Source organism: Electrophorus electricus, chromosome 25 (assembly GCF_041902795.1).
Source record: "Electrophorus electricus isolate QZ-2024a chromosome 25, ASM4190279v1, whole genome shotgun sequence".
Taxonomy (NCBI): Eukaryota; Metazoa; Chordata; class Actinopteri; order Gymnotiformes; family Gymnotidae; genus Electrophorus; species Electrophorus electricus.
In genome coordinates, this window is record NC_137521.1 from 485,267 (window position 1) to 500,439 (window position 15,173).

Here is a 15,173-nt window from a genome sequence, read left to right on the forward strand (position 1 = left end):
TATATATATGAACATAATTAGTCAGGTTCCACTGCTTTCTGTTCACATGAGATATTATGAGTCAGATAAATGCCTTTCTTCAACCACGACTCTGTCGAGAGGTATAATGATTTGTAAAGGGTGAAACTACAAATGAAAGGAATATAGCCTAACATTAATAGGCTATAGGTTTGCCTTAAATGTAACAATTTGCCAAAAAAAACTATGAAATCTACATGGCAGAAGTATGATATTACTCTCCAGATTCACAGACTAGTATACCAAGAGCTAACACAGCATGAAATGTTATTTTAGTAGGCTATTGCAATTCTCAGGTTTAACACTATTATTAAACTTTCTGAAATGCTCAAATACTCTACAATATTAATGTAGATTTACAAGAGAACATATATTATGGTAGATATACACACAAGGGGTGCCATAATTCTAGCAGATGAATAACCTGTACTAATAGTGTGTTAGAACTTCCTGTATGCTATCATTCAATAGGCAACCATATAATATGCCACAAGGTGGCACCAACTATAAAGGGACTTTTAAAGTTATTTTATTATTGTATTTATGAATGTAGTGAAGAGATATCACTGATGATTGTCATAACCACTTGTGTATTATTCTATGGGTTGTATTAAGTGCCATTAGCTGATATTTTACTCTTTCATATTTCTGTGTTAAGGACCTAAGCAGCAGTGATCTGATCAGGCCTCGTCTGTTCCTGGTGTGTCAGATAATCCGTGTGGGTTGCATGGAGCTGAAAGATGGCAAAAGGCACACAGGAGGCCTACGGAGGCCTTTTGGCGTAGCAGGTCATAAATTCACAGAATGGCCCTTAACAGATTTTCTAATAACATCAAAAATGCTTTCACAGTTGGATGCTAAACTAAACATCAGGATGTACCTGTACCTGTGTTCCCACCATGTTGGTTATAAGTTTAATTAGCCTTATTCATTCACTCACTGACAGAATTAGGAATGTAATTTCTAAATGGGAGCAGATGAGTAATGTTAAATAATCAAATAGCTATGTCTAATCATTTAAACCTTTATGGAGTTTAGGTGTTGTGCTTACTGCAGTGATTCTTTTTATATTGAGGAAGGTAGTGTGCCTTTTTTGTAAAATAAACTGTCATCTGAAGGCTAATGAGCTTTAGCAGCATTTAAAGGCTCTTTGAGGCTACATGACTTTCTTATTGTTATTGTTGCCTTGTTGCAGACCTTTAGCCTGCTATGATCATAGAACCGTTTGCATATGATGTATTGGGAAATAAAAACACTGCACTCTTCTATATGGCCAAAGCGCTTTATATTTTCTGTCCTTGGATCATTTTACCTGAAGGTCCATCACTGAGACTGGAGCTTTCTCATTAAAGTATGTGAGAACTTAAGAGGAATATTTCAGTAGGGCATTTTCAGCAGTTGGCTCCTTGTCATGAAAGGCTAGCACTCCATGGACTACCATGTGTTTAAAACAGATGGGTCTGTATTATGGTTCTAAGTGTTTTGCGTTGCTTATTGTAATTTGTATGGACCAGAAGGTTGCACAGTCCTCTGTTAAAGGCAAATCTTGAATAAGAATACTATATTACTATCATATCTAATTTTACATGAAAATGTCCAGCTTGTGTTCCAAAATTGCATAAGAGTACTTCACTTTAAATTATCTGTCATATCATGTAAATAAGATTTATTTAAGGGTCTAATGCTGTTTTAAGTATTTAACTCATATTTGACTGTTGTCCCACAGTAATGGATATCACAGACATTGCTCATGGGAAAGCTGATGATGAAGAAAAACAACATTTCATTCCTTTTCAGCAGTGAGTGCATATACTACCTTAAGCCACACTGGTCACATTCAGGTTTCACTGACCTCTCAGAGGTTCTTAGTAATGATCAGAGACATTTATACAAAAGTGCACTTAGTTTTACTACTGACTAAGCCATTTTTTCTGTCTATATTTTCTTCTCAGGATTGCCATGGAAACATACATCCGCCAAAGGCAACTGATCATGTCTCCTCTCATCCCATCTCGTGTTATTGGAGAAAATGAGCCTCTTACAGCAGTTTTCAACAAAGTAATTGCAACACGAGAAGTCAACCATAAAGGACAGGGTAAAGTCAATTGGACAGATTTACTAAAGTTATTTATTCTGATCACCTTGTGATAACCATGCAGTATCACGTTGAACCTCATTTGGCCCTTTGAACTTCAGCAGTTTGTCATGGCATAGATTACACTAGGTGTTCACATTGTTCTGGAGGAATCTTTGCCCATGTGGACAAAATAGCTTCTCAAAGTTGCTGCAAATTACCGACATGCTCTGAACAGCCAATTCTACCTTGTCCCAGAGATGATCTACAGGATTAAAGTCTGGGGGATGTGAAGGCCAGGGAAGCAAGGAAAACTCGTTTTCCTCAATCCATGACTATGCGACCCTTATGGCATGATGCATTGTCCTTCTTACAATGTCCTGCCTTAGGGTAAACAGCTACCATGAAGGGATGAACTTGGGCAGCTTCAATGCTTAGACAAGCCCTACCGCCCAAATGTCCATCAACAGTTATCAGAGGACCTATGGTATGCAAAGAAAACATTGTCCACACCATTACTAAACATCCACCAGCTTGAACTGCTGACACCTGACAGGAAGGACTCATCGATTCATGCTTCACCAAAATCTGACCCACCCATCAGCATCGTGCAACAGAAATATGGATTCATCTGAGCAGGCAATGTTTTTCCACTGCTCAGTGTTTTTGCACTCTCTTGCCCACTGGAATCTTGCCTTTCTGTTTCTCTTAAACAGCAATGGCACATGAACTGGTCATCTCCTGTTATATCCTATACATGCTAAGGATTGATGAGTTGTGTATGTGGACATGTTTTGAAACACAGGCCCCAGCTAGTCTAGCATCGATGACCATTTCTTGTTTGAAGTTGCTTAGATTGCTTGATTTTCATGTAAATTCACACTGAAACTGATCCACAGAAAACATGCTCATCTGATTTTATGCTGCACTCTGGGGTCACATGTCTAATTTTCATACAGGGAATCTCCAATCATGAAAGTGTCTCTAATAAAGTGACCAGTCAGAGTGCATATAGTTTGTTAGTTTGTGTTTGTTTGTACATTTAAGCCCTGTTTATACAAAACCAGGTCAAAAGTCTAACATGTTTGTGCTGTACAAAAAATTGATAACATCTTTTCAGATGTTGCACATACATTGTAAAGTCACCCTGACCCATTGACTTTCATTGATATATAATGTTTTATCTCATAAACCAAACTGGCACAAACTATAATTCTAATGACAAAAAAAAATTACAAACAAATGACAATAGTTTAATTGAACACTAGATGTTGTCTCAGTGCTTAAGGTATTTGGCTTGTAATGGGAAGGTTGGCAGTTCAAGCCCCACCGCTGTTAGGCCCCTGAGCAAGGCTCTTAATCCTCAATTACTCAAAAGTTGAACTCAGCTATGATTGTAAGTTGCTGTGGATGAAAGCATCAGATAACTGTAAATCATCTCTGCTTTTGTTGCTCACAGGTCTGTTTGTGACCCTAAAGTTGCTCCCAGGTGATCTGGCACAAGTCCAAAAGGACTATCCTCATTTTGTGGATCGCACAACTTCCATAGTCAGGAAAATGGGTTTTCCTGAAATCATCCTCCCAGGTTAGTAGGCATTTCCAAATGCATGAAACAGTCTTTGCTTATGTTTTTTGTCTTTGAGTGACTGTGTTTCTGAGGGGCTCACTGTTTTCCAGTTTTTGTTGAACTACGATGGTGTAAATGTCTTTCAAACAGGTTTAATGCTTATTCTATCTGTGTATGTTTAATTAATAATTTTCCATGCACTTTAATTGGAGTTTGTTCAATGTGACATGTGTTTGATTCCACACAGGAGATGTGAGGAATGACATCTATGTGACACTGCTGCAAGGAGAGTTTGATCGTGGCAAGAAGAAGACACCTAAAAACGTAGAAGTTGTGATGAGTGTGCTTGATGATGAAGGGAAACAAATAGAGGTACAGAGAAATAACAGTTATTCGGGTTACCCAACTCCAGTCCTGGAGATCACCACCCTACAGAATTTAGTTTTAACACCTGGTTCTAATTTCAGATGCTATTGAATAGTTTGATTAACTGGATCATGTGAGTTAGATTAGGGTTGCAAGTAAACTCCATGGTGATGAGTGCTCCATAAGTGTTAAAAGAGAAGGACATAGGATGTTAATATTCAGAAAGTATTAAAAAGTTAATAAATTGGTTGGGATCATTACATAAGTAATGTACTTTTTCAGAAGGCTTTCACTGCCCTGTCTGTCAAATTCCTTTAAAAATGTTCACCTACTATGCAAAAATGTTTTTGATTTAATAGGTGAAAAAGGTAACAGTGCCTATAATATCTACTAAATATTTTAAAAGCTTTCATCTGTGCTCAAGCAATGAATGACATCCCAGTGATGCCAAGGAGTTTAAGAAAAGCAACATAAAAATCCCTGATCATGTCTTTTGAGGACTGGATAAATAGATTTTTTTTTTTCTGTTATGAGATCTCAGTACTACCCATATTGCATTAAGCAAATTATATTGCATTAAGCAAATTATATTGTGAGTTGGAGCCCTGTTGGCCCAACAGGAATCTTAAAAAAAAAAGCAACAACAACAAAAAAACATTGCACATTGTTGTTATCATTCCTCCTTCATTTAGGGCATTAAATAATAAAATTGTTTCTTAATGAAGCTTATTTCTGGTTAGAATGCCATATTTCCTGGAGCAGGCTATGATGGGATAACTGAGTACAAGTCAGTAATATATTACCAAGTCAAGCAGCCCTGCTGGAATGAAACAGTAAAGGTAGGGGCGCTTACACTGTTTTTATTAATACATGCATGTTTCAAAATATGTTTCAACCATATAGTAATGGTGGCCTAAAATGACAGAAACAAAAGAGAAAATGGATATATACAGTAGCCACATCTTCAATTCAAACTTAATCTATCCTAACACTTCTCAAAGCAGATCATTAAATGTATTCGAGAGTTTGCTCATGTTCAAGAATCTCCATCAGCCGAATGAAAGCTGTCAGTAGAAGATTGTTGACTGAGAAAGATGAACAGAAAGCTGTATTATTCGTGTGTGAAATTGTCATTCATGCATTTGCTTTTCTTTGGATTAGGTGGCAATCCCCATAGAGGATGTGTGCCGCTGCCATCTCAGCATGACTTTCAGACACAGATCTTCTCAGGATGGTGGGCTATTCTTTATAAATTTCTTTCTTAGTGAAAGAATCGTCTTAGATTTTTTTTCATACTAATTTTACTAATCTAAATATTTATTTAAATATATTTATATAATATTTCTTATTTATCTTAAATAATTTACATTGTACATTTATTACATTTGTTTGATTATGTTTTGTTAGTTTAATAAGCAATATTTTGTGCTGTTTTCTGTTTTACAGCAAGAGATAAATCAGAAAAACCATTTGGCGTGGCTTTTGTTCGGCTGATGAAGTCGGATGGTACAACTCTTCGAGATGGAAGACATGACCTTGTAGTCTACAAGGTGGACATGCAGGCAGCATTTTAAGCATTTCCTTTTGTTTTTGCTTTTGCCATCTAATACAGAAAAAGCAACATTTGCAGAAACATTGCTTGCAAGGCTTAATTTTGTTCCACAAACAAGATGCAAAAATGTTTTGCTGAGTATTTTCATTTTCATATTTTCATCTCATCATATTTAATCCCATGCAAATTCATTATTTTGGTATATGGCTTCTTTTTAGGACTAGTGTGTAAGTTCTGGCAAAAATCTTCTTTGAATATTAAGCAGAATTTGACAGCTGAAGAATAAGAATAAGGCAGCTGAAGTAAGCTAATTAATATGTTTCTGTCTTATGCCAAAGGTGGATGTGAAGAAAGCAGAAGATGCCAAGACATATTTGACTCTGCCTGGCTCATGGGCTGAAGTGGAGGAGTATGAGAGACAGAGTGGAAAACCCATTCATCATTCAACCCTAATTCCCATCACCAAGGACAGTTTCCAGATAAGCACGCTCACTTGCTCTACAAAGCTCACGCAGAATGGTATGAAAACCTTGCTAATTTAATATCATTAGGATGTTAAATTTTTAACATCATTAGGAGACTCAGTCTGTTTGAAGGGCAGGAGTTGGAAAAAAAATGGTACCTAATGCATGAAATGGGGGACCTATCAGTGTACAAAAGGCTATGATGTATTATGCATAAGGAAATAGTCTTCAGTCTTGATTAACATTATTTTATTAGCTGTTCCAGATTGGGTGATCTAGATTAAAAGATAACCACTCCTCTGTCTAAGCAGGGTTTGAAATGGAAATTCTAAAAGTGTTTGGCAGCACCCCAGGGCTGATGTCACATTACCCCTCTTTGGGAAAGCCAGGCCTGGGGGGCATCTTGTAGGGGAGATTGTTGGGCACAGCATCACATTTTACTCACTGGGATTGTTTTCTCTCCATTGCAAGGGTACTTCATTGTGTTTTTCAGATTGGAAGGGCATCTAATGAGTTGTGTTAATCAGAAAGGCACCTGTAGGCAATATCAAGTGTATTCCATTTTGAGGAATGCATTAATGGAATGCACTAATGCAGGCACTCATTAAGACATGTTATCACATTTTCTAGATGTCACTTTAGCAATGCCTTTTCAACCACGCGTCACCAGAGTTGCCCTCACTTGAGTCCATGAGTGTTTAACATGTACAGACTCTTCTCCTTCCTTCTCAGTGGATCTGCTGGGCCTTCTTAACTGGAGATCAAATCCTGAGAAATTAGAGGAGAATCTTCAGAGATTAATGGAGGTTGAAGGAGGAGAGATTGTTAAAGTAAGATTTTGGATTCTTGTTTGGCAACTATACTTTCTGAAAAGCCCTTTTATCTCAGATATTTTCTTCCTTTAACTTCAGTTCCTTCAGGACACACTGGATGCACTTTTTAACATCATGATGGAGACTTCTGAGAAGGATACTTATGATACTCTAGTATTCAATGCCTTGGTGAGCACAGCTATTTCTCATACTTTGACACATTGTTTTTCATATTTTATCGCTAAGTTATCAGACTGATGAAATGTTATAAGCATATTTGAGCACAGCTATTTCTCATACTTTGACACATTATTTTTCATACTTTATTGCTAAGTTAGCAGACTGATAAAATGTTATAAGCATATTTTACCTTTAGAAGTTTCCTATAGCACAGTGTCCAAGCTTATCCACAGTTTATTGGTGACCAGGAAAGTTCAGGCATCTATACTGTGATTTAGTGCAGTTTGAGGAAATGAGTGAGGACAGAAGGATAAGTCTTTTTGCTCAATGACATAGATCAGCTGGGGAGTGTCTTCAGGTATTCAAATTAGCAGTTGACTAAAAACAACTCATACTTTCTAGTATTGGTGAATGGTGCAGTAATAACTTTACTAAGTAAACATTTCTTTTGTTCAGGTGTTTGTAATTTCGCTTATTGGGGATGTAAAATTTCAGCACTTCAACCCAGTCCTTGAGGCATACATAAACAAGCACTTCAGCGCCACGCTGGCTTACATGTAAGAGTTTTCTGACTTGATGATTCTTTTCTCTTTTTTATACCTTATTTTCAACTTGTAGTCACTCGATAGCCTTGTAGTCATTTAGTCTTCTCTCTTTCCCACTTTTTTTTCTATATATGCACTTGCATATATGCCATCACCATTATGTCTTGATGTCTCATTTTGCCACTTCTTCTCTATAGGAAGTTGACCAAAGTGTTGAATTATTACATTAGCCATGCTGAGGACCCAGTTCACTCAGAGAGGCTCTATGCTGCCCTTAAAGCCTTCAAGTACCTCTTTCGTTTTATTGCACAGTCTCGAATCCTTTATTTCAGGTGGGCCTGGTCTCATTGTGCCCAGCAATATACTGGGTTTTAATTAATGTGGTTAAATGGATTGAAAAATCTTGTTTTTTCAGTATGCATGTACACATACATTGTATGTCAAAGCATGGGGAATGTTACTTCTCAAAGGAAGAGTAGTCTCATTCTGAATTATTATTTTTTGCATTAGGATGCTTTTTGCCACAAAGTGCAGTAATATTCAGTATGTTTTTATTTGTTCCATGTATGCTCTATATGCATGTATGCAGTCAAAACGTTTCAGACTTGTGTGTAGTGAATTTTTTGCTGAATTCCATCCCTCTTAGATTTTATGGCAGTAGCGAGGATGGTGATGATTTTTTTGACTCCATTCGAACCCTTTTCCTGTCTGTTAACACTTTGATGGACCGGCCTCTGGATGAAGCTGTGAAGATAAAGGTAAGTGTGCAGCAGTGCAAAGAAGCCAAAGATAAGTAAACGCTAAACCGAAAATGTGTAATATTTTCTAAACCATCACAACTTGAAATACAAGAGGATTGTAAGGCGAAAGTTAAGGGAGTGTTAAAGCCACATGTAAGTATGGGAACCTGCATTTTTAAAGGCTGTTGGAGTTTGTTTTACAATAGAAAAAGTTCTATAATTCTTCAGTGTGTGGATTAGCCTACAGTACCATGTTGCTGATCTGTAGTTAACTGAACAGGACCCCTCATTTTTTGTTTGTTTATTTTTCTTCTTTAGGGGGCAATTCTGAAATACATTCCAGCCATCCTCAATGACATCCAGCAGGTTTTTGATCCAGTGGAGCTTAGGTAAAATTACACTGTCAGTGTCTCAGGAGCAGAATATCTGAATATCTTCAGTTTCATTATTCAGTGAGCACATTAAATAAAAGCAGATTTTTGTAAAAGCAGTCCTCACACAAGGGAAAGATGCAGTTGAAAAAAACGTTCATATGCCTTAAATGAATGTACTGATGAAAGCCTTCTTAAGCATTTTTCTAAAACATACATTTAAAGTACATCAGTTTGACACAGGTTTTCTCAAACATTTTCACTCTTATTATCTATCTTGCCGTAACAGTGTCCTGGTGGCTAAGTTTATTGAGAGTATTCCAGACACCCAGCTGGTGAGGCAGAAATTGGGGTGTATGGTGAAGATTGTGGAGGGTGACCTTTTCAAACTGCCTGGTGAGAAGCCTCTTCCCATAAAATTAAGATTTGGCAAAAATACTGCTCATTTTTTGATAATGTTTGTAACCTCTTTAACAGACTGCCGTGATGTGCTGTTACCCCTGTTCACGGACCAGCTTAGTGGTCAGTTGGATGACCATTCCAATAAGCCTGATCATGAGGGTTGCGTGCACCTCCTCAGTGCTATACTGGATATGCTGGACCGCAAAGATGTGGTATGTCTGTCAGTGGAAACCTCCCTACACATATCAAATCAATAGTTCTAACGCATTATGCAATGGTGTGATGCATAATGGTAGATGACTGTGCAATAGGTTAACCATATTGATTGACAAAAGGTACAATAGCAGTATTTTCAGCAAGAAACACCTTTTTGATTCAGTCATGTTCAGTTATGTTCATTTTATTTTCCGGTTGTACCTTTGGTTTACTTCTCAAACTCAGTGATTTTACTCTACAATACTCCATGACCATCTTTATGGATATATATTATTATATATCATCCATCAGTTCTTGTATGTCTCTGTTCTCTGTATGCTTTTTTTCCAGGGATCCATGAAGAGTCATGTGCAGTTAATTATGGAGCGACTCTTAAGGAGAGTCAACCGCACAGTCATTGGAATGAGCAGAGACTCTCCTCTAATTGTAAAGTACACTAAATATCTTAGCCAGAATACACTGGTCAGCAATGATTTGCAAACAAAAATAGTTATTTAGTATACATATGTCTTTGTGTGTAGTGTGAAAAATCAGTAGTGAGGTGGGTCTCCTCTATGGTGACAAACTACTACTGTACACTGAATGGCATAAGTGCCCTGTCATATGAAACCATATGTGATAGAAAACTTTGAAACCAGGTTCAAATTCAGCATTAAAAGTATGACAAGCTATACCTATTTTAGTTTGGGAAGCAAAAAAACATGAAACGTTATTGTTCACTGTTATTTACATCTCCAGTCAGTTACTACTGAAATTAAGCTACTTTTTCATACAGCAAGATATGCTATATTGCCAAAAAGTACTCGCTCGCATGCCTTCGCACGCATATGAATTTGAGTGACATCCCAATCTTAATCCATATGGTTTAATATGATGTCGGATTGCCGGACGGAGAAGCGTGATTCATCAATCCAGAGAACACATCTCCACTGCTCTAGAGTCCAGTCGTGGTATTCTTAACACCAGTGCATCTGACGCATTGCATTGCACTTGGTGATGTAAGGCTTGGATGCAGCTGCTCAGCAATGGATATCTATTCCATGAAGCTCTCTATGCACTGTTCTTGAGCTAATTTGAAGGCCACATGAAGTTTGGAGGTCTGTAGCGATTGAGTCCGCAGAACGTTGGCAACCTCTGCGCACTATGCGCCTCAACATCCGCTGATCCTGCTCTGTCATTTTACATGGCCTACCACTTCGTGGATGAGTTGCTGTTGTTCCCAATCGCTTCCACTTTGTTTTAATACCACTGACAGTTGACTGTGGAATTTTTAGTAGTGAGAAAATTTCACGACTGGACTGGTTGCACAGGTGGCATCTTACCACGCTGGAATTCACTCAGCTCCTGAGACGTTTGTAGCAGCAGTCTGCATGCATAGGTGCTTGGTTTTATATACCTGTAGCCATGGAATTCAATTATTTGGATTTGGCAGTATAGTGTAGTTTTATTGTTTTAGAGGAGGGAACAGTTAAGATTAAAGAACCATTAAGTTGAGTATTAATGCACACAGCAGTGATTTTCTTTTTCTTCTTCTCTTTATTCAGTGCTCTAAATAATAACAATAAAAATGTCTTATGAGCACAGGGGCATTATCTGGCTTGCATGACTGCCATTCTGAAACAGATGGAAGATGACCACTATGACTACTATATTAGCACCTTTAAAACAAGGCAGGACATCATTGTAAGTTCTCCAACCTAGATGTCATGATATAAATTGTGAAAGCCCTCTATAAGAGGTTCCTGTCCTTTTAGTTTGGCACTGCTTACTGATGTAAATGACAAATTGTCCTTAAATTAAAATTTATCTGCATGTATAATGCCAATGCAGTAAAACAAGCAGACTCACCTTTTTAAAGCATTTTTTTTAATCTCTGTGTTTGAAAGCGTAAAGACTTATTAACTCTGAAAAATCATCATATAGTTACCTTTGCAATTCTATCTACACCTGCTAAAATCCTGGTGCAAATGCTCTCTGAAAAAAGGAAAATATCATTTAACATATGGAGTTTGTTTTACAATAGAGATCAGATATTGTCTCCTTACCAGGACTTCCTGATGGAGACTTTCATCATGTTTAAGGACTTGATGGGGAATGTATTTCCCTCAGATTGGATAATCATGAACCTCCTGCAAATGCAAGTGTTTATGCGTGCAATAAACCAGTACTCTGAAGTTCTCAATCATTATTTTTTGGATCCTGCACACTTCCATCTCCAGGTCAGTCTGTTCATGTACTGTGTTTGCAAAAAACAAACTGAGCTTATGTAGCCTCATGTTGTTCATACTGAACAATAATTTATATAATAATATATAATAATTTACAACAATGTGTAGTGGGTGAAGTTTGCTTTGCTTTTGGAATGTGCACTTTTTGTACATATTTTGCTCTTGGTTATCATACATTCAGCCTTGTAAAAAATTATTTATCTAATTATTTCATAGCTATGGAACAACTACTTTCACCTCATTGTTGCATTCCTTACCCACAAATCTTTGCAACTGGAGTCCTTCTCTCTTGAGAAGCGCAATAAGATTCTCAACAAGTGAGTTTATACTCTGTGTGTGTGTGTGTGTGTGTGTGTGTGTGTGTGTGTGTGTGTGTGTGTGTGTGTGTGTGTGTGTATTGTATTATCATTCACTGCATTTTGTTATTAGGACTGAATGGAATGCATCATTCTGAACTAGTTATTTCTAACATTTTCTTTCATAGGTATGGGGACATGAGAAAATGCATTGGATTTAGGTTACGGGATATGTGGTACAATCTTGGTAGGGAGGTTTCTTTTGTCTTTTATTGTGGAAATGTTTTTGTTTCAACAAGACAATGAAATGGAAATTCTTCTTGTCAATGTTTCTGCAATTAATACAATGTCTACTGCATGTAAAGTCTGTTCATACTACCTTTCAAAGGTCTTGGTAGCAAGAAGTATTTTTTGGATTTTATATATATATATATATATATATATATATATATATATATATATATATATATATATATAAACACACACACACACACACACACACACACACAAATGCCTAGTTATCTGCTTTACAGCACTTGTCCACTCAACCATAAATTGGCCTTAAGTAAGGTTTTAATTGTTATGCTGTGTAGCCTCCATAAAAAAATTGATGAAGGAATTTATGAAGGAAACAAAAGTTGTGAATATGAACATGATCTGCTTAAACAAGAACATAAATACCTTAAGGAAGAACACAACTAGATTAAGTAAGATTGCAAAAGTTAAGCATTTTAAAACTTTACATTTGTAGAAACATTCAAAAGCTTACAATAAAGAAACATGAATGTTGCATTAGCATTAAAATACAACAACAGAATTAACCAAAAATTAGTTTAAATATTTTTAAAAATAGTTTAAAAATGCTGCATTTACTTTCAGTATTTAAGATAAATTTGTGGAGTTCCTCAAATGGCCAGGAGCACTTCTGTGAGTGACCTTAAACACAGTGTTTCTGAAACATTTTCATTAATGCTTTTGTGCTGTGGCTTAATCACCAAGTGTAATTATGTTTGGCGTTAATGTTTGTGTTCCCGCTTAACTTATTTGTATTGTTTTATGCAGTCATGTTCTCGATTTTTGTGTACTTCATAAATACTGTTGTGATTTGACTCTCTGGGGCACTATACCATATATGATACTTTTATTATTATCATCTGGCAGCACTAAACAAGTAAGATTAGGAGTATTCTTAGGTGTATTGTCTTCAATTGTGTGGTTTTATGATCATCAGGTCCTCATAAGATGAAGTTTATCCCTGGAATGGTGGGGCCTATCTTGGAAGCCACTCTAGTCCCTGAGCCAGAGCTGAGGAAGGCCACTATACCCATTTTCTTTGATATGATGCAGTGTGAACACCACTTTAGTCCCAACCGAACATTCCAAAGGGTGAGTCTTCTGAGGGCACGTAATGCTGGTCTAACTCCTAGCTAGATTTGTAGCCAAGAAAACTGACAACTGAGAAAAGCCAAGACAAACACAAGTAGATCAAGCTTGACTGCTTTAACTTTCTGTAAATAGTAGTGCCAGTGGGTAGATATAAAAAGAGTGCTTACGGGCAGGTGTGCAGGCATGGTTTTTTCACCTTATTATAAATACACATTGTAGTGCATGATACAAGATGTAATGCATAGGAAACAAATATGTTGTTAAAACCAGTGATTAGATAATGAAACTAAAACATGTAAATATAAAACATATTGACATACTAGGAAAGTCAGCATTACCACATGTTATAATGGTAAGGATCTGTGCATGATTGAAGATGAAAAAAGCAGAGAGTAAACTTTTTGTTTAAATGAACATATTTAATTAAGGATGAACAAAGACTTTTTTATTGAACTGTCTCAAATATGAAAAAGATAATAATCTACTAGAAAACTGCCAGGCATATGCAATTTCTAGTCACTGTGAGGCTGGTGGCACAGCCATGTGTGTTTGTGTGTTTCTTCAGAGCAGTATATAAATCTGTGTAATGGTGGATAACAGTGTACATATGTGTTGCAGTTTGAGCATGAATTGATTACTAAGCTGGATCAAGAGGTTGAAGGAGGTCGTGGTGATGAGCAATACAAACTTCTACTGGAAAAAACGTAAGTTCTTTCTGTTTTTTTTTTATTTTTCTTTTCTATTTACCATAAATATATCATGTTAAACTATGCCTTTGTAGTCATTACGTGAATAAATAATCAATAATTAATAAATAAATACAAATCTTATTTACATAATAAATAATATTTGTATATAAACCTAATGTACATTAGGACTATGAAAGTCTACCTACAGTAGATTATCATAGTCCTAATACAAATACAACTGTATACTGCGTATGTATCTGAATGAAAACATTTTTATTAATCAATGTAGTTATTTTTTCATTTAGGTTTTTTGTTTGTTTATTTGAATGGCCTATCTGGCTAAGGCACTAATCCAGAGGAGTGTAGCGCTGAGCCCTACTGTAACCCTGCTGGAAGTTTTGTTGCAGCTTCATTGTGTCAGGGGACACAAAAAATGTAGTTAGAAGACACTTCATACTTCTTCTAGTTATACTTCTAGTTATAGTTCTCTGAGGAGTGTAAGATTTGCCTTTTTGAGCCACATAGTCATGTAGAATTGCTGAGTGTCTCACTCTACCTAAATGATCCCTACCAGCCAAACTCTGCAGCTTGTGAATTCTGCTAGTTGCAGTTCCCTGGACACTCAGCCACTGAAGAAAGTACAGTTTCTGATTTGTAGCTGTGCGCAATGTTTTGGTTTCCATTGAATGTTAGAAGTATTTATCAGTGACCATTTTTCATGCAATTTTTATGGTTAATTTTTGCCAAGGATACAAATCAATTCTGCATGATGCAGACTTGTATGGAAATATATTCTACATTCACACTTAATATTTAATCATACTTTTGTAATTTGATAAAATGCTTGGCTTTTTAAAATGTTTTTAATATAATTGGCTTTTTAAAATGTTTTTGTGCAGGCTGTTGGATCACTGCAGGCGTCACCGGTACCTGTCTCAGTCTGGTGAGGAGCTGGCTCTGCTGTTGAGCACTTTGCTGGAGAACCTGCTGGCTTACCGTACTATCACCCATGATGAGAACCCTGAACTCCGTATGAGTTGCACAGTCAATGTGCTGGTGAGTCCCACACTATTACCTCACTCTCTTAATCCACACATGCTCTGAGGGTATCTGTGACATCAGGTGAAGATATTTTAAACTGTGTTGTGACAAAATTTGGTATTTGCCCTCACACTTGTTAATTTTTCAGCATTTTTTGTTGTCTCTAGAACTTTTACAAAGAGAAAAAAAGGGAAGACATCTACATCCGGTGAGTGTGAATGGAAAT

General features: G+C 36.7%; 1 protein-coding gene across 1 annotated transcript in view; it reads left to right on the plus strand.

Moving 5' to 3' along the window:
* Positions 1-15,173, plus strand: part of dock5 (dedicator of cytokinesis 5) — a 39,744-nt gene that overhangs the window by 13,122 nt on the left and 11,449 nt on the right. The window contains exons 10-35 of the mRNA XM_081707702.1: positions 677-806; positions 1,745-1,817; positions 1,971-2,113; positions 3,552-3,677; positions 3,907-4,031; positions 4,766-4,864; positions 5,187-5,259; positions 5,472-5,575; positions 5,916-6,096; positions 6,774-6,871; positions 6,953-7,042; positions 7,490-7,590; positions 7,776-7,910; positions 8,225-8,336; positions 8,637-8,707; positions 8,979-9,085; positions 9,167-9,303; positions 9,638-9,733; positions 10,892-10,990; positions 11,356-11,526; positions 11,752-11,852; positions 12,020-12,078; positions 13,063-13,217; positions 13,836-13,921; positions 14,806-14,962; positions 15,115-15,155. Coding sequence (XP_081563828.1) covers positions 677-806; positions 1,745-1,817; positions 1,971-2,113; positions 3,552-3,677; positions 3,907-4,031; positions 4,766-4,864; positions 5,187-5,259; positions 5,472-5,575; positions 5,916-6,096; positions 6,774-6,871; positions 6,953-7,042; positions 7,490-7,590; positions 7,776-7,910; positions 8,225-8,336; positions 8,637-8,707; positions 8,979-9,085; positions 9,167-9,303; positions 9,638-9,733; positions 10,892-10,990; positions 11,356-11,526; positions 11,752-11,852; positions 12,020-12,078; positions 13,063-13,217; positions 13,836-13,921; positions 14,806-14,962; positions 15,115-15,155 — 2,870 coding nt within the window. The remainder of the gene's footprint in view (positions 1-676; positions 807-1,744; positions 1,818-1,970; positions 2,114-3,551; positions 3,678-3,906; positions 4,032-4,765; positions 4,865-5,186; positions 5,260-5,471; positions 5,576-5,915; positions 6,097-6,773; positions 6,872-6,952; positions 7,043-7,489; positions 7,591-7,775; positions 7,911-8,224; positions 8,337-8,636; positions 8,708-8,978; positions 9,086-9,166; positions 9,304-9,637; positions 9,734-10,891; positions 10,991-11,355; positions 11,527-11,751; positions 11,853-12,019; positions 12,079-13,062; positions 13,218-13,835; positions 13,922-14,805; positions 14,963-15,114; positions 15,156-15,173) is intronic.